The 21,365-nt window shown below is 39.0% G+C and overlaps 1 protein-coding gene across 1 annotated transcript in view; it reads right to left on the bottom strand.

The window, feature by feature from the left end:
- The window catches only part of LOC311142773 (glutamate receptor 1-like), a gene marked incomplete at both ends in the record, with an annotated part of 86,745 nt that overhangs the window by 47,940 nt on the left and 17,440 nt on the right, over positions 1 to 21,365 (bottom strand). Inside the window, one exon of the mRNA XM_084178442.1 lies at positions 10,473 to 10,712. Within this exon, the coding sequence (XP_084034568.1) occupies positions 10,473 to 10,712 (240 nt within the window). The remainder of the gene's footprint in view (positions 1 to 10,472; positions 10,713 to 21,365) is intronic.

Here is a 21,365-nt window from a genome sequence, read left to right as displayed (position 1 = left end):
TATAGTATAGAGTAGTGATGGGGCACACCATACCTTAGCGTCATACTTTATAGTATAGAGTAGTGATGGGACACACCATACCTTAGCGTCATACTTTATAGTATAGAGTAGTGATGGGGCACACCATACCTTAGCGTCATACTTTATAGTATAGAGTAGTGATGGGGCACACCATACCTTAGCGTCATACTTTATAGTATAGAGTAGTGATGGGGCACACCATACCTTAGCGTCATACTTTATAGTACAGAGTAGTGATGGGGCACACCATACCTTAGCGTCATACTTTATAGTATAGAGTAGTGATGGGACACACCATACCTTAGCGTCATACTTTATAGTATAGAGTAGTGATGGGGCACACCATACCTTAGCGTCATACTTTATAGTATAGAGTAGTGATGGGACACACCATACCTTAGCGTCATACTTTATAGTATAGAGTAGTGATGGGACACACCATACCTTAGCGTCATACTTTATAGTATAGAGTAGTGATGGGACACACCATAACTTAGCGTCATACTTTATAGTATAGAGTAGTGATGGGACACACCATACCTTAGCATCACTGGAGGCTGCTGAGGGGAGAACGGCTCATAATAATGTCTGGACCGGAGCAAATGGAATGGCATCAAACAGCTGGAGACCATGTGTTTGATGTATTTCATACCATTCCACCAATTCTGCTCCAGTCATTACCACGAGCCCGTCCTCCCCAATTAAGGTGCCACCAACCTCCTGTGCTCAGCATCATATGTTATAGAGTATTGATGGGACGCGTGATATCAAAAACTTGGAAGCTTGTCTTACATTTTCAAGGCACTCTGATCTGATAGAAAAGTACCGATGCTTGTATCAACGTAACAATACCACGTGATTGATGACGTTTGCATCTTCGGACGTCACACTACCATCTGACACGTGTAGGAACTGCTGGACAGAGAGCGCAGACTTCTGCTGGAAGCTTTCTGTTTTTATCTAGAAATGTCACCTGCTTGACAGGTGGAAAGATAGCTCAGGGCATAGAGCCACATGGCAAAATAATCTATCTTCAAATCACATAACACTAGTACTGAATCTTAAGAGAACCAATTTCAATTTAAACAGCTCTAGTTGTTATATGTAATGATCAAATTATGGATCCAAAGTTGTTTGTTAATATGTCAAAGCGAGTTAAAAAAAGTTTAATTTAAGTTAAATTAAATTCAAAAGTTGACCGGCAGTTACACGTGATAAATGACGCACAAAGGTCTGTTTGATCCCGCTGTGGCTTTCAAAACATCGACCTGTGCTGGACACTACTTCCAAACTTTCTCTAGATAGTCTTTCAAAACATCGACCTCTGCTGGACACCGCTTGCAAACTCTAGATATTCATCACTTACTTTCACTTGACAGGTGGCTCAGCCTGTGGAGCAGTGGTGAGTGAGATTCTCGCCCTGTGGAGTACCATTATCACGTGATCACATGACGTCCGAAGCTTCCGCTGTTGTTCCTGAACGGTAGCCCAGCAGATAGGGTCGAGGATTAGGAATCATCCAGACACCATAGGCAAGGGATTGAATCCTGGCTAAATTTGGAAAATTATTTTATTTGATACCACACTATCTGGACATTGTTGTTCAAATAATCTGTTTTATTTAGTAAAGCCTATGGTAATGGTTTGTCTTCAGCATCCTAAATAATACCACGGATGCACAGTTTTTGAGAAAATAGTGAACCGGAAGGCAAAGAAGTCCAGCAGGATGTGAACCCCACATTCAAACTACATGTTCTTTATTAAAGCTCACACCAATCCATTGTGCCACAAAAGTTTTAATGAATGCAGATTTTTTTAAAATATAAATATAAAACATGCCGATATTTATTCCTGACCAGCAGATTTCACTGATGTGCATTGTATTAAAAGCGCTGAGTAGTGAACCGTTTTTCGGCACAATTTGGTTTCCCATCACTAGTCGTATATATAGAAACAGATAAAGTTACGTTTTTCTAATTTTAGTGGCGACATGGATTACGCAACAGATGACAAAAGTAGAGTTGTTAGATGTAACAGTGAGGCTGCAAAGGGCATTTCATGTTAATTAAAACAGTGTGTCGGATCCAATTTTTAAACTGCCTCTGCTGGCCTTGCAATACACTTCCTGCCATCTCTGTACAGGCACAGAGAGCTTGTCTCAGCAGCTGTGGAATCGTCTCACACCAGAGAGCAAACCAGCTTTATCACCCACTGAGCAGCATCCCAGCTAACAATTCTAAGGAGAGACAACATTTTTGTAATGTTATCTTAATTTTCCCCTAATGTTTGAGCGTCCAGTTTTCCATTAGTTAGGGGAACATTCTATCTATGTTAACAAAAACCTTCTAACGGCCTTTTAAAAATGTTTTGGTGTTAAAGTTAGGAGAACATTCCCTTACCTTCATGGTAATGTTTTCAGAATATACAACATTCATGTTCTAGACGCGTTTTATGGGACGTTGCAAGAACATTAATGTGTCCAGTTTTCCGAGGGTTAGGAGAATATTCCATCAACGTCACATCAAACATACACAGAACATGGTTGCCACGTTCTCAGAATATAAGATATGAATGTTCTAGACATGTTTCATAGGAACGCTGCAAGAACATTTCTGTGTATCAGTTGTCAGGCCTGATGGTCCCATAGAAATGTTATTCTCCCCAAAAATGTTTTTCATTACATGTCACACCTTGTTGCTGTTGCCAAGCCCATCAAGGCCCTGATTGGTGAACCACAGATCCGTTCACAGCTCCTTTTGTCTGTTGGCAAGGTTATGGAAACTCACACACTATGCTTTTAACATGAAATGTTCTCATTATGTTGAGTTAATCAAGGAGAAAGAGAACAACATTTTTGTCAAATGCAAACTCTGCTAAGGCAGCGTTGATCTCTTGGTCCAGAAACACCACATTAAACCTGAAAAAGCATCTAGAGGTCATGCACAAAGGCACAAAGTTGGTAGCCAAAGTTCCAGAAATGTGTGAAAGAGGAGAAATCCAGTGGTGTAAAGTACTTAAGTAAAAATACTTTAAAGTACTATTTAAGTAGTTTTTTTGGGGTATCTGTACTCTACCTTACTATTTATATTTTTGACCACTTTTATTTTTACCTCACTACATTCCTAAAGAATATAATGTACTTTTTACTCCATACATTTTCCCTGACACCCAAAAGTACTCGTTACATTTTGACAGGAAATTGGTCCAATTCACACACTTATCAAGGGAACATCCCTGGTCATCCCTACTGCCTCTGATCTGGAGGACTCACTAAACACAAATGCTTTGTTTGTAAATGTTGATGTCTGAGTGAGAGACAGAGTTTGCCCCTGGCTTATGGAGGACTAAAAGTGCCACAATTAAATAAATAAATACACCATTAAATAATTACTTAAATGTGTCATTAATTAATTAAAATTAGAATTAAATACATAAATGTGTTATTAAATGTGTCATTAATTAATTCAAATACCGATTCATTTTATGTAAAATACATATATAATAATTTCACTATTTACATTTACATTTCATGGTCCTGCGTTGGAGTGCTTCCTGAATTACTTAAAACTGTCAAACTGACCCATCAAAAGTTGGTAGGCGGAACCTAACGCCTGATTGGTTACCCTCTGCATCAAGCCAAGACAAATCAATTCCGGATAATGTCAGCAGGTCCTGCTTCTACATCCTCTGCTAAGTTTAAAATGTCTCTAACCAACTCCCTGGAAAGTTCACGGAGATCCTCCATTGTCTCTATCCAGGTTGGCCTACTCTACTTCAGACCAAAGCAATGGATCAGACTAGATTCGCGTTAGCCCCGCCCACTGACTTTGATGGGTCAGTTTGACAGTTTTAAGTAATTCATGAATCACTGCAATGCAGGATCATGAAATGTAAATGTAAATAGTGAAATAATTATATATGTATTTTACATAAAATGAATCGGTATTTGAATTAATTAATGATACATTTAATTACACATTTATGTATTTAATTCTAATTTTAATTAATTAATGACACATTTAAGTAATTATTTAATGGTGTATTTATTTATTTAATTGTGGCACTTTTAGTCCTCCATACTGGCTATCAGTACATTTAAAAAAAACAAGAAAATGGTGCCGTATGTTTTGCTTTATATAAGGAATTTGAAATGATTTATACTTTTACTTTTGATACTAAAGTACATTTGAGCAATTCCATTTACTTTTGATACTTAAATAAAAAAAATGTAGAAATCTACACACATTATGATAATATACAAAGATGCATAAATAAAATGTCCAAGTGTTCTAACGATATTTCATTTTCGTCATTTAGCAGACACTCTTATGCAGAGCGACTTACAGTTAGTGAGTGCATACATTATTCTTTTTTATCTATATATATATTTTTTTACTGGCCCCCCGTGGGAATTGAACCCACAACCCTGGCGTTGCAAATGCCATGCTCAACCAACTGAGCTACATCCCTGCCGGCCAGTCCCTCCGCTATCCTGGACGACGCTGGGCCAATTGCGCACCGCCACATGGGTCTCCTGGTCACGGCCGGCTACGACAGAGCCTGGATTCGAACCAGGATCTCTAGTGGCACAGCAATACAGTGCCATAGACCATTGCACCACTCGGGAGATGTTTAGAGTTCCATTTAAACAATCAACATGTCTGATAAATGCAATTCAAAATGGCAATAATGACGTTAACATATGTTGCTAAGAATGTGAGAGTAGGGTTACTCCCCTAGTTTGTCTCGAACACCTTAACCACTGTGCCAATAAGGAATATGCATGTGCTTATTGAGCCAGTATAGTTAGGCCCTGTCCAGAAGCAAACCCTAACCCCTTCTCCCTTGGCACTTGTGTAGATCTGAAACAACTGGATAGGTGTAAGCAATAGGGTGAATGCACTTTGAAGTAAATCTCAGCTCTGTTAAAAGTACACTCAAGAAAAACTATTATTGATCATAGTGATTCATTTAAAAACAGGTTAATATGCCCCACTAACATTAGGCAACTATACAGAAAGCTCTTAAATTTATGAAATTAGTAAATAGAATCAATGATAAAAGAATAGCCAGATTGACTGACATCTGACACGGACATGGTTGCGTAGCAGGAAGATCAGAGTACCATGAACCAAGAATTCAAATTCAAATTCCAGTTGAGGACATCTTGAATAATAATTACTGTATTATTGAACATGCACAATGTAATCATTTATGTCAAAGTGTGTTAAATATTTAAGTTGAAAACACAATGTTAAAAACACAGTGTGTGTGAGTTTCCTTTGCCAACAGACAAAGACCTATGAATGGATCAGTGGTTCACCAATCAGGGCCTTGATATGCTCGTCAACAGTAACAAGACATGATGTGTAATGACATATTTGTTTGATACAAATGTTCTCGCAACGTTCCCATAAAACGTGTCTAGAACATTAATATCTTATGTTATGAGAACGTGGCAACCATGTTCTGTGTATGTTTTGGTGGGACGTTGATGGAATATTCTCCTAACCCTCGGAAAACTGGACACATGAATGTTCTTGCAACTTTCCAATGAAATGTGTCTAGTTCATTAATACCTTAAGTTCTGAGAACATGTTAACGACATTCTGGATAAATTATATTTGACATTAAGAGAATGGTCTCTTGGGAACATTCCTGGCACATCATGGGAACATTCCTATGAAACCGTTAGTTAATGGCCTAATGAGACTCTTAAAAGGGAACGTTCTCTAAAGTTGTGGGAACGTTTGTTGTTAGCTGGGACTAACCTGCAGATAAACTAGGGAGAGAGAGACAAACGCTGTGCTCTATCTGTGTAGTGTTAGCGACGCATCACCACCACTGCAGCAGCGCAGATAAGCAAGTGAAACGTTGGGATTGGCAGGGAAAGCAGCCTGGGCTTCTATCAGCTCCTTTCTCTGCTGGTCTCACAGATCTGCCTATCACAGCTTCTCTCAAATGTCGCACAAACGCAAATTACAGTCCTGCACAGTCTCTATTTGTGTACAGTGTACCTTTTTTAACACCTGTATGCAGCCGTTGTACAAGTGGATCTGGTTCGTATATAGACCGTGTCTAGGTTAAGAGGATGAGTCTTTGTTTGCGAAACGATAGATTTGTCTTTCTTTTTACTATAGCAAACATATGGCAAGGCAGGAAGACAAGGGTTAATCTAATGGAAGACAAGGGTTAATCTAATCAACCCCCCCCCCCCGGACTGCGCTGTGGGATGGAGTCAGTCGGAAGAGGAGCCAGGGAACTCGATTCCAGTTCTAGAGTTACGGAGAACAAAGGATAAAACACAACACGTAGATACATATGTAAAAAAGTCCAAAAACAAGTAAAACCTTTTACAGTCATCTTGTAGTCTGTGAGAGCAATCACACTGTACTACTTAGCACTTAAGGGGAACCATATCCTGTCGTATGGTTACCAAACTGTGCTCTGGAGTCTAGCCTTTAGGTGGCACAATACTGAGCAGGGCAGTGTGGCTTCTCTAGCCCTGGGCCCGGTTGCATAAAACATCTTTAGTTAATTTCCCCCTTATCTTTTCACTTAAAGTTTCCTTAACTTTAAGTCAATTGCACAAATTAAGTGAAAAAGTTAAGGGTGCCCATGAGGTCCCTTAAGTGCTTCATTCAGTATGGGTATCAATGTAAACAGCATTCGTAGAGGTGAATGTTGCTTTCCTCTGCCCTGGTTTCAAAAGGAAAACATCCACCAGCTAGCTAGCTAGGTAGCTAAACAATGGAAGGTGCACAATCCATGGCTACAAAGCTAGCTGGCTAGCTAGCTACATACGCTGTAAGTTAGCTTGACGTGCTAGAAAGTAATGGAGACAAGTTGAGAAAAAAGAAATTAAAATAAATGTGTTATTGTCTTCTCAATCAACTTGTTTCTCCTGTCTTGAATGTAGTCCTGTGTAGCTCAGTTGGTAGAGTATTGTGTTTGCAACGCCAGGGTTGTGGGTTCGATTCCCACGGGGGGGCAAGTTTGAAAATGTATGCACTCACTAACTGTAAGTCGCTCTGGATAAGAGCGTCTGCTAAATGACTGTAATGTAGAAGTTTTATTTTGCGATCTCTTTGATGAGACATTCATTCAGTGAATCAGGTCGTCTCCATTGTAACCAGAGACTCTTTCTGCCTTACATGCCTTCAAACTACTGTAAAATCCTTAAATTATGCCCTTACCTAAGGAAATGTTTGACTGGCTCTATGCAACACCCTTAAACAATTCCCTTAGGTAAGGGAAAATTATTCCTTAAGGTAATCCCTTAAGGGAAACATTTAAGATGCTTTATGCAACCGGGCACTGAACTCTGGCTTCAGTGTTAAACAGAAAAGCAGCAGTGATTAATCTCTGGTCATGTCCTGAAGAGTACATATGTAATGTAACCCCACACACACATGTAACACAGACACAGAGTCACAGACATAAAGATTGGAGTGACGTTTCCTAAAAGGCTTAAACAACCACAGAGTGTGCAGTGCTGTATCCACGCAACAGGTGGCACTCAGATGTGTCATGAAGAAGTCAGCAACCTTGAGTTCCTTGTCCAAGACTGAAGCGCTATGACTAACTAAATAAATCCATGGAGCATTTGTCCCGCTGCATGAACATCTCACCGGAAAAACACAATTTACTCAAATAAACTATCCATGGTCAAAGAAGCCCTTCGGTGCAGATCATATACTGCGTACAATGAAGATAAGCAAGCAAGTACACATTATGTAATTATATTTGTTCATCTTCGGTTCATGCACTTCAGTCTGCGGTCTTTGTTCTGGGCACATCAACTGCTACGACCAGACTCTGCATCATTAAGCAGTTAACATCTCCTACTAGCTGCATCTGTTTCTGATGGCACTGAAGATGAGTGAAGGACACAGTTGAGTGGCTGCAAATTGAAGAGGAACACGCACCAGGGGCTCATTTCCCATTGGAGTCCATTGCAGTCATATATGCCCATCCAAGCACAAAATGTGCATTGAGGACCTACAGTTTACAGAGTACAGCTTACACATCTAGAATACCAAACAATACATTTAACAGCTAAGACTACCAAACAATACATTTAACAGCTAAGACTACCAAACAATACATTTAACAGCTAAGACTACCAAACAATACATTTAACAGCTAAGACTACCAAACAATACATTTAACAGCTAAGACTACCAAACAATACATTTAACAGCTAAGACTAGCAAACAATACATTTAACAGCTAAGACTAGCAAACAATACATTTAACAGCTAAGACTAGCAAACAATACATTTAACAGCTAAGACTAGCAAACAATACATTTAACAGCTAAGACTAGCAAACAATACATTTAACAGCTAAGACTACCAAACAATACATTTAACAGCTAAGACTACCAAACAATACATTTAACAGCTAAGACTAGCAAACAATACATTTAACAGCTAAGACTAGCAAACAATACATTTAACAGCTAAGACTACCAAACAATACATTTAACAGCTAAGAATACCAAACTCAAACACAACCACAGATGATCGGGCAGTACAGCGCCCCCAACAGCGCCCCCTACCCCTCTGCGTACCCTTACAGCGGGGTTGGGGGGTATAGCTAACCCACAGGCCCCACTCTGCCCAACTCTCAGTCCCCCACTGGCAGGCCGCTGTACAGGCCCGGGTTTGGAGTGCCACAGCCCTACTCCTGAACCACCCTCTGCTCTCACCCGCTCCCTCGACGTCTCACCCCGTCACTCGTCTCCCACCACACATTCTCCAGTCTCGCTCTCATTTCTCTCTCTCGCTCTTTTTTTCTCACTCTTTACATCTGTCTAACGCACACTACATCTCTCTCTCTCTCTCACTTTCCTCCCTCTCTTGAGCTGCCTCCTCTCCTCCCCCCTCCCCTCCTGTCATTCTCAAGGGCATAACTGTCTCAGGACCTCCCCTTGTGTTCCAATGTGTTGTCAGAAACACACTCCCATTGGCTGTCGGCCCCTTCACTCTCCCCTCTCTCTCCTCCTATTGGCTGTTGGCCCTTTCACTCTTCTCCCTCCCTTTGTGGAATACTGAGCCAATCAACAAGACCTTGGCCACGTACGTTTCAGATAGAAATGGAGCTGACGTGACTCCTTATTCTACATGTCAGAGAGCCATGTTCTACATAAAATATGTCTACACATCATGTATTCCTTATCACTGGTTTCACCCTGTAGCACACGTTCCTTGTGGCACTGTGTTCGGTATATGCATTGGAATACATTTGACTCGTTCTAACACCCATATCATTCTACACCGGTGTCAGATTACATGTGTTGATCATATTAGTTCGTACACGATGTTAACTTAATACCCACCCGAACCAAAACGTTTTACAGGTGCAGTTCTGTTCAGGAATTCTGTTGTTCTGTAAACTGTCTTTGTTGCTCTTCGTACTGGTTAGGAAGTACTTAAGAAGAAAAATCATATGAAATCATAGCAACTCTAGGATCTGTCCATGTAATCATATTCATTATGATCTAAAAGGCTAAACTGATCCTATATCAGTACTCCTACTTTGAGAGGCTTTATGAATGCGGGCCCTGATCAATGGTCGTTTTGGAGACTTCAATAACCCTATCTTCTTTCTTATTCACCTGGCTTTGCATGTATGATGTTTGTATCTTAGCCAAATCTGGACATCTTTACAGGTGTAGGACCTTAATTTGACCTGTTTCTCTCAACAGGAAAATAATCCTGCATCAACAGGAAATTTGAATTATTGTGTGGGTTATAATTAATGGTGGTTTTTGTAGGGGTTTCTAAAGAAAATTGTCAGGGCAAATCAAGTCTGAAATTACAAATTTTAGAAGCCTTTTTTCAACCTTGACTACACTAGTGGTCCTTTGTAGCTCAATTGGTAGAGCATGGCGCTTGTAACGCCAGGGTAGTGGGTTCGATCCCCGGGACCACCCATACGTAAAAATGTATGCACACATGATTGTAAGTCGCTTTGGATAAAAGCGTCTGCTAAATGGCATATTACATTATTACATGTTGTAGGACAATATATCATACCATATACAGTATGGTAACACTCGCAGTTAGAGACAAAATAGTAAAAGCAGACTTTCATTTGGACAAGTGTGACTGTACAACATTTCAATTAATGTCACCCTGAACTGAGATAGGCTACATCTAACAAGTATCCACAATATATCCACAGAGACTTCAATATTACTACAAACGTATCTAGAATAATAGCTAGGCTACTTGAAAAGTATCCACAATAACAGTTGCAGAGATGATTGAGCTTGGCATTGGTCCACTGTGCTCTGCCACTGTATTATGAGAGTATGCGATGTCTAGCCCACTGTATAGTTTGACTTGCTCAAGAGGTTCCACTTGTAAGTAAGAGCATCTGCTAAATGACTAAAATGTCAATGTAAAGACACAAAACAAACATGAGAGAACGATGACCAGTACCTGAATGTGAGCTGTACATGTAGACAAACTTGGTCCATTTGTAGTGCTGGATCAGGGCAATCAGGGGCTCCTGAAGCTCCGGTCTCAGCTGGATCACAAACTGGTTGTTGGTTTCTATGGGGAAACTGGGTGTCACAAAGCAGACGTGGAGAGCCCCGCAGAACGACATGAGCATGTTCATGGTCTTCCTGTCATACAGTCCGATGATGGCGTAGACTCCTTTGGAAAACTGTGAACAAACTGTAGAGAGAGAAAAAAAAACGAAAGAGGACAGGTGAACATGTGATGTACTAATGGGACACACGTCGTCTATGAAGTTAAACTTCTGACTCATCTGGCCATAGAACATTCCTCTGAGAGTCTTGATGATCATCCGACTCATCTGGCCATAGAACATTCCTCTGAGAGTCTTGATGATCATCCGACTCATCTGGCCATAGAACATTCCTCTGAGAGTCTTGATGATCATCCGACTCATCTGGCCATAGAACATTCCTCTGAGAGTCTTGATGATCATCTGACTCATCTGGCCATAGAACATTCCTCTGAGAGTCTTGATGATCATCTGACTCATCTGGCCATAGAACATTCCTCTGAGAGTCTTGATGATCATCTGACTCATCTGTCCATAGAACATTCCTCTGAGAGTCTTGATGATCATCCAGGTGCTTCCAGGTGCTTTTTGACAAACTTGAGTCAACTTTTTGGACAAGATGGGTCCCATTATGTCTGGCGAAAAACAAACACTGCATTCCACAGTAAGAAGCTCATACCAACGGTCAAGCATGGTGGTGGTGGTGTGATGGTTTGGGGATGCTTTGCGGGAACCATGATTTCTGATCTGTATCAGATAATTCCACAGGAGAATGTCAGGTCATCTGTCTGTGAGCTGAAGCGGAGCTGGGTCATGCAGCAAGACAACGATCCAAAACACACAATCAAGTCTACATGAAAATGGTTAAAAAGCAACACATTTGAAGTTTTGGAATGGCCTAGTCAAAGTCCAGACCTAATCCCAATTGAGATGTTGTGGAAGGACTTGAAACGAGCAGTTCATGCTTGAAAACCCACAAATGTCACTGGGTTAAAGCATGAGTGGACCAAAATTCCTCCACAGAGATGTGAAAGACTGATAAAAAATACTACAGGAAGCATTTGGTTGCAGTCATTGCAGCTAAAGGTGGCACAACCAGTTATTGAGTGTAAGGAGGCAATTACTTTTCACACAGGGGAATTGAGTGTTGCATAACTTTATTAATTAAATAAATAAGTATATATTTGTTTTGTTATTTGTAAACCCTTTATCTAATATTAGGTTTTGGTTGAAGATCTGATAACATTCAGTATAAAAAATATGCAAAAATAGAGAAAATCAGAAAGGGGGCAAATTCTATTTTTCACGGCTATGTATAAAACGGGTTATATTTTGACTTTGATTTCCCCTAGAATGTGCAAAAACAATTGAATATTTAGTGAAGAAATAGCGCTATTTGTATGAGAACAGTGAAAAGAGAAGGGGGTAATTGTCACATCAGGAATGCAACGTGGTGCCATGTTGGTGACAGCTATCTTCACAGCCCTTCATTGATGCTCTTAATATGGTGTTCTTTTTTATCTTGTTCACGTCTCTGTTCGTCTGTGTATATCTTTTCTTTCTTTCCATAGTGAGGCTCAATCATTTCCGCACTGTCACTCATTGTGGCTTCTCTCTGCAGGTTGTTTGCTTGTTATCCAATAGGAGTCTCCTGTAGGGAGTCAGTCTGGAGCCAAAAGCCATCTGAAAAGACAGGAGCTGCTGCCATAAAATTATATAATAAAGAACTGCAGTGAAGGTGTCGTATACCGTATTTAGCACAGTTCCTGCTCGACGCCAGGACAGCGGAGTCACTGACCACCTTCCGGAGACACTTGAAACCCTACCTCTTTAAGGAATACCTGGAATAGTATAAAGTAATCCTTCTTCCCCCACCCCCCATTTAAAAAAAAGGTGGTTGTCCCACTGGCTATTATAACTTGAATGCACCAATTTGTAAGTCGCTCTGGATAAGAGCGTCTGCTAAATGATGTAAATGTAAATGTCAACATACTGTCTATATCTATATAGAACGCTTTGATGTACATCATCTGCGACTCAGCTGCCTTCATTCAAGTAGACATGGCTGTTCATCTGCTAGCGAGTCAGCTGCCTTTATTCATGTAGACATGGTTGTTCAGTGGAGAAAGAAAACCAAAACAGTGATTCAAATCTACAAGAGGGAGACTTGATCTGGAGAGCTGTTCAAAGTTTCTCTGTTGCACCTTTGATCGCGGGGAGAACGCTTTGTTATTGTTTGAACTTAAAAAATAAACCTAATTGGAATTACTCGTATAAAGCGGATTTGAATTTAGTTTGTTTCTGATTATACAGATGTAGGATCTTAATTTGAGCCAGTTTGCTACACAGAAAAATAATCCTGCAGCAACAGGATATGTTAATTATTATGTGGATTATAATTCATGGACATTTTTGCAGGGATTGTTAATTTTCAAAGTGGAAATTCCAAACTTCAGAAGCCTGTTTAAACCTCAAAAACACCACAAGTTTTAAATGTTTTGCTTTGCAGGAAAGTTCTCCTGAAACGGGGTGATCAAATTAAGATACCACATCTGTATTTTGTGCAGATTTTATTAGTCTTTACTGTGTATGCTATGTTGTCCTATTTAAATCACAACCACTGATTCATTTATCTTTGTAACAGCCAGGGCCATTTTTCCTCCAATGCCAAAGATTATTTTCAAGATACACATCTTTCTCGCTAGGAGATACAAAGGCAATACAAGACTCCACAGTTCTGTTATATCCTTGTCCTATGTACCTTTAGTCTCTTTATCATTACCCGCCAGTGTATTTAAGTAGAGTATACTAGCTATATCAAATTACTTTCAAGATACACATCTTTCTCGCTAGGAGATACAAAGGCAATACAAGACTCCACAGTTCTGTTATATCCTTGTCCTATGTACCGTTAGTCTCTTTATCATCACCCTCCGGTGTATTTAAGTAGAGTATATATAGTATATACTAGCTATATCAAATTCCTCCCACTGGGCACACCACGTAATTTAATCGTGGAGAATTGGGTAATGTTTGGTTTGATACGTTGATCAATGAGATTAGAACCTATTTTCACCCACTCAAAAAGACAGGCCAAAGTGTGTTGAATTCCCAATGTCTTATCACTATGCTTTCAACCATCTAAAAGCACAACCAAATTCCAATGGAAAATCAATGTCTGATTTTTTGGTTTAGTTGTCAACTTTCAACCATTTAAAAGCACAGCAAAGCTTAAATGGGAATACAATGTCAGATATTTTGTTTATTTATACAACAACTTACTGTGTTATGACTGTGCTTCATCTAATAGCACAAACAAATAACCCTGGATTGCAATTGATATTATTTAAGTACATGGTGCGAGTGATCAATGCCATTTGAGATTCTGCACAGATTATTGTAGCAATTGTGAAGATCTCCACAGACCTAGGACATTTGCATGCTTTCTTGAACATGCACACTTTCTATTATTTTATAAGAAGACATGTATTGTTACAGTAACCTAAAAATGTGGCATGGGATGTGTTACTCATTTTAAAGTTGAATAAATAAACTGAGTGTACAAAACATTATGAACACCTTCCTAATATTAAGTTTCACCCCCTTTTGTCCTCAGAACAGCCTCAATTCAAAGCATTCCACAGGGGATGCTGGCCCATGTTGACTTCAATGTGTACCATAGTTGTTGTCAAGTTGGCTGGATATCCTTTGGGTGGTGGAACATTCTTGATACACATTGGAAACTATTGAGTTTGAAAAACCCAGCAGTGTTGCAGTTCTTGACACAAACCGGTAGGAAAGCTATGATCCCTTATTGATGTCAACAAACAACAAGTGACATCAATAAGGTATTATAGCTTTCACCTGGATTCACCTGGTCAGACTATGTCATGGAAAGAGCAGGTGTTCTTAATGTTTTGTACATTCAGTATATATGTATTGTCTATTTTTTGTTTAATCCTGGACTGAATTTCAACAATAGCAGTTGATAACTTCCCAAACTGAAATGGTCCACCCACGCAGACAGTGTGGTGAAGAAGGCGCTACAGAGCCTCTTTAACCTCAGGAGGCTGAAGAAATGTGGCTTGGCACCTAAAACCCTCACAAACTTTTACAGATGCACAATGGAGAGCATCCTGTCGGGCTGTATCACCGCCTGGTACGGCAACTGCACTGCCCGCAACCACAGGGCTCTCCAGAGGGTGGTGCGGTCTGCCGAACGCATTACCGGGGGCAAACTACCCGCCCTCCAGGACACCTACAGCACTCGATGTCACAGGAAGGCCAAAAAGATCATCAAGGACATCAACCACCTAACCACTGCCTGTACACCCCGCTATCATCCAGAAGGCGAGGTCAGTACAGGTGCATCAAAGCTGGGACCGAGAGAATGAAAAACAGCTTCTATCTCAAGGCCATCAGACTGTTAAATAGCCATCACTAGCACATTAGAGTATGCTGCTGCCTATTGAAATCACTGGCCACTTTAAGAAATGGAACACTAGTCACTTTAATAATGTTTACATATCTTGCACTACTCATCTCATATGTATATACTGTATTCTATTCTATAATATTCTACTGTATCTTAGTCCATGCCGCTCTGTCATTGCTTGTCCATATATGTATATATTCTTAAATTCCATTCCTTACTTTGTGTGTATTGGGTATTTGTTGTGAAATTGTTAGATATTACTTGTTATATTTTACTGCACTGTCGGAGCTAGAAGCACAAGCATTTCACTACATCCACAATAACATCTGCTAAACACGTGTATGTGAGAAATAAAATGTGACATAAAAAATTTGATTTTGATTTGAAATGCCATATAGGCCTAAATTGCATCATTGATGATATATAATTGAAAAAGTATGATTATATTTAATTTGCTCTGTTCAACCTACCCTTTGGAATGACTTTGATAGGAACAGTGAATCCATTAAGTGGACATTTCTCAACACTCAATCTCACAATAGCACATTGTTAATAGTCAATGACAAATATCAAAGCTAAGCATGGCTGGGATTGGCTTGGTTAAAACACTGTATGGGAGACAATAAGGATAGCTGTAGATAAATCATCTCTCCAGCTGCCCAGTTTATTGTAATTTATTTTTCTTATACTGGATTTTATGTTGATTTGATGTTGTTTCAAATGTACAAATTCAAGATATTTTACACAAGGTTTGTCTATGTTGAAAATTGGTTACCATGATGACATAATCCTGTGGTTGAAATTTCACAACAAAAAAAAACAGTTCCAATGTATTTTCCACGCATAGATTCCACGTCACAATACGTTGACAAATTATGTTGAAACAATGTTGATTTAACCAGTTTGTGCCCAGTGGGCTATTCATGATAATGGACCTTGGATTGTGCTCAATTGAGGTTGTTTCACCACAGCTTGCACTCAGCAGTGAGAAAAACAGGTTTTTCTCATGAGGGGTTTTTGGGAGATGCAGAACACTCCAAAAGTGAATGATCCTCTCTGATTCTCTGGCTCCCCAGTGAAAACCAGCTGAGGGCAGCTCTCGTCAGGCAGCCTGCTCTCTTGCTGGTGAGATTTGCTTTGGCTACAGAGAGGATCAAATAAAGATTGTTCGTCCAGTTGGGACAGTCTTACACAACCTTATCATTGCAGAAGCACATTGTGTTGACAACAGTGATAATGCATATTGACTTTTACGAGCATCGAGACAAGCCACTTTCCTGGGCTGGAACTGGAGCCAGGCCTAATCATGAATCAGAGCCAGAGCTCAATACAATCCACTTCGTGGGCCTAAACTTGGGATCTTTACGTGAATTGTAATGCTAGTAATCGCCCTCATGTTCTGCTGGCTTTGGCACAAAAAAGCTGAATTGTTACTGAGTTTATTGTGGTGAGATTTGGTGCTCTATCATTCCCACAACATATCAGCCAAAGACAGTATCATTAGAGCCAGATTACATTAACATTTTACATTTTAGTCATTTAGCAGACGCTCTTATCCAGAGCGATTTACAGGAGCAATTAGGGTTAAGTGCCTTGCTTAAGGGCACAGACAGATTACACCTGACTATAGCTACACTATCATTAGAGACATATTACACCAGACTATAGCTATATTATTTTAGAGCCAGATTACACCAGACTATAGCAACACTATCATTAGACACACATTACACCAGACTATAGCTTCATTATCATTAGAGCCAGATTACACCAGACTATAGCTACACTATCATTAGAGACATATTACACCAGGCTATTGCTACATTATCATTAGAGACAGATTACACCAGACTATAGCTACACTATCATTAGAGACATATTACACCAGATTAAGGCTACATTATCATTAGAGAGAGATTACACCAGACTATAGCTACAGTATCATTAGAGACATATTACACCAGACTATAGCTACATTATCATTAGAGACAGATCACAGCAGACTATACCTGCACTATCATTAGAGACATATTACACCACACTATAGCTACACTATCATTATAGCCAGATTACACCAAACTATATCTACATTATGATTATAGCCAGATTACACCAGACTATAGCTACACTATCATTAGAGACATATTACACCAGACTATAGAAACATTATCATTAGAGACATATTACACCAGACTATAGCTACACTATCATAAGAGACAGATTACACCAGTCTATAGCTACACTATCATTAGAGACAGATTACACCAGACTATAGCTACATAATCATTATAGACAGATTACACCAGACTATAGCTACAATATCATTAGAGACAGATTACACCAGACTATAGCTACATTATCATTATAGCCAGATTACACCAAACTATAGCTACACTATCATTATAGCCAGATTACACCAGACTATAGCTACATTATCATTAGAGCCATTATACACCAGACAATAGCTACACTATCATTATAGCCAGATTACACCAAACAAAAGCTACATGATCATTATAGCCAGATTACACCAGACTATAGCAACACCATCATTAGAGACAGATTACACCAGACTATAGCTACATTATCATTAGAGACAGATTACACCAGACTATAGCTACACTATCATTAGAGACATATTACACCAGACTATAGCTACACTATCATTAGAGACTGATTACACCAGACTATAGCTACACTATCATTAGAGACAGATTACACCAGACTAGAGCTACAATATCATTAGAGCAATATTACACCAGACTATAGCTACACTATCGTTAAAGACAGATTACACCAGACTATAGCTACATTATCATTAGAGACAGAATACACCAGACTATAGCTACATTATCATTAGAGACAGATTACACCAGACTATAGCTACACTATCATTAGAGACAGATTACACCAGAATATAGCTACACTATCATTAGAGACAGATTACACCAGACTATAGCTACACTATCATTAGAGCCAGATTACACCAGACTATAGCTACATTATCATTAGAGCCATATTACACCAGACTATAGCTACACTATCATTAGAGACAGATTACACCAGACTATAGCTACATTATCATTAGAGACAGATTACACCAGACTATAGCTACACTATCATTAGAGACAGATTACACCTGACTATAGCTACACAATCATTATAGCCAGATTACACCAGACTATAGCTACACTATCATTAGAGCCAGATTACACCAGACTATAGCTACACTATCATTAGAGCCAGATTACACCAGACTATAGCTACACTATCATTATAGCCAGATTACACCAGACTATAGCTACATTATCATTATAGCCAGATTACACCAGAATACAGCTACACTATCATTAGAGACAGATTACACCACACTATAGCTACACTATCATTAGAGCCAGATTACAACAGACTATAGCTACACTATCTTTAGAGCCAGATTACACCAGACTATAGCTACATTATCATTATAGCCAGATTACACCAGACTATAGCTACACTATCATTATAGCCAGATTACACCAGACTACATCTACACTATCATTAGAGACAGATTACACCAGACTATAGCTACATTATCATTATAGCCAGATTACACCAGACTATAGCTACACTATCATTAGAGCCAGATTACACCAGACTATAGCTACACTATCATTAGAGCCAGATTACACCAGACTATAGCTACATTATCATTAGAGCCAGATTACACCAGACTACAGCTACATTATCATTAGACAGATTACACCAGACTATAGCTACACTATCATTAGAGACAGATTACAAAGACTATAGCTACACTATCATTAGAGACAGATTACACCAGACTATAACTACACTATCATTAGAGACAGATTACACCAGAATATAGCTACATTATCATTAGAGCCATATTACACCAGACTATAGCTACACTGTCATTAGAGACAGATTACACAAGACTATAGCTACATTATCATTAGAGCCATATTACACCAGACTATAGCTACACTATCATTATAGCCAGATTACACAAGACTATACCTACATGATCATTACAGCCAGATTACACCAGACTATAGCTACAATATCATTAGAGACAGATTACACCAGACTATAGCTACATTATCATTAGAGACAGATTACACCAGACTATTGCTACACTATCATTAGAGACAGATTACACCAGACTATAGCTACACTATCATTAGAGACAGATTACACAAGACTATAGCTACATTATTAATATAAAAAGATTACAAAGACTATAGCTACACTATCATTATAGACAGATTACACCAGACTATAGCTACATTATCATTATAGCCAGATTACACCAGACTATAGCTAAACTATCATTAGAGCCAGATTACACCAGACTATAGCTACACTATCATTAGAGCCAGATTACACCAGACTATAGCTACACTATCATTATAGCAAGATTACACCAGATTACAGCTACACTATCATTATAGCCAGATTACACCAGACTATAGCTACACTATCATTAGAGCCAGATTACACCAGACTATAGCTACATTATCATTATAGCCAGATTACACCAGACTATAGCTACACTATCATTAGAGCCAGATTACACCAGACTATAGCTACATTATCATTATAGCCAGATTATACAAGACTATAGCTACACTATCATTAGAGCCAGATTACACCAGACTATAGCTACACTATCATTAGAGCCAGATTACACCAGACTATAGCTACATTATCATTTTAGCCAGATTACACCAGACTACAGCTACATTATCATTAGAGACAGATTACACCAGACTATAGCTACACTATCATTAGAGACAGATTACGCCAGACTATAGCTACACTATCATTAGAGACAGATTACACCAGACTATAGCTACAATATCATTAGAGAGAGATTACACCAGACTATAGCTACATTATCATTAGAGCCATATTACACCAGACTATAGCTACACTATCATTAGAGACAGATTACACCAGACTATAGCTACATTATCATTAGAGCCATATTACACCAGACTATAGCTACACTATCATTATAGCCAGATTACACAAGACTATAGCTACATGATCATTACAGCCAGATTACACCAGACTATAGCTACACTATCATTAGAGACATATTACACCAGACTATAGCTACATTATCATTAGAGACAGATTACACCAGCCTACAGCTACACTATCATTAGAGACAGATTACACCAGACTATAGCTACACTATCTTTAGAGACAGATTACACCAGACTATAGCTACATTATTATTATAAACAGATTACACAAGACTATAGCTACATTATCATTAGAGACAGATTACACCAGACTACAGCTACACTATCATTAGAGACAGATTACACCAGACTATAGCTACGCTATCATTAGAGACAGATTACACCAGACTATAGCTACATTATCATTAGAGCCATATTACACCAGACTATAGCTACACTATCATTATAGCCAGATTACAAAAGACTATAGCTACATGATCATTGCAGCCAGATTACACCAGACTATAGCTACACTATCATTAGAGACAGATTACACCAGACTATAGCTACATTATCATTAGAGACAGATTACACCAGACTATAGCTACACTATCATTAGAGACAGATTACACCAGACTATAGCTACACTATCTTTAGAGACAGATTACACCAGACTATAGCTACATTATTATTATAAACAGATTACACAAGACTATAGCTACACTATCATTAGAGACAGATTACACCAGACTATAGCTACATTATCATTATAGCCAGATTACACCAGACTATAGCTACATGATCATTACAGCCAGATTACACCAGACTATAGCTACACTATCATTAGAGACAGATTACACCAGACTATAGCTACATTATCATTAGAGACAGATTACACCAGACTATAGCTACGATATCATTAGAGACAGATTACACCAGACTATAGCTACATTATCATTAGAGCCATATTACACCAGACTATAGCTACACTATCATTATAGCCAGATTACAAAAGACTATAGCTACATGATCATTGCAGCCAGATTACACCAGACTATAGCTACACTATCATTAGAGACAGATTACACCAGACTATAGCTACACTATCATTAGAGACATATTACACCAGACTATAGCTACATGATCGTTATAGCCAGAGTACACCAGACTATAGCTACACTATCATTAGAGACCGATTACACCAGTCTATAGCTACACTATCATTATAGCCAGATTACACCAGACCATAGCTACATTATCATTATAGCCAGATTACACCAAACTATAGCTACATTATCATTAGAGCCATATTACACCAGACTATAGCTACATTATCATTAGAGCCAGATTACACCAGACTATAGCTACACTATCGTTAGAGCTAGATTACA

The sequence above is a fragment of the Coregonus lavaretus genome, assembly GCF_964263955.1.
Source record: "Coregonus lavaretus genome assembly, chromosome: 15".
Classification (NCBI taxonomy): domain Eukaryota; kingdom Metazoa; phylum Chordata; class Actinopteri; order Salmoniformes; family Salmonidae; genus Coregonus; species Coregonus lavaretus.
This window is presented reverse-complemented; position numbering and strand designations above follow the sequence as displayed.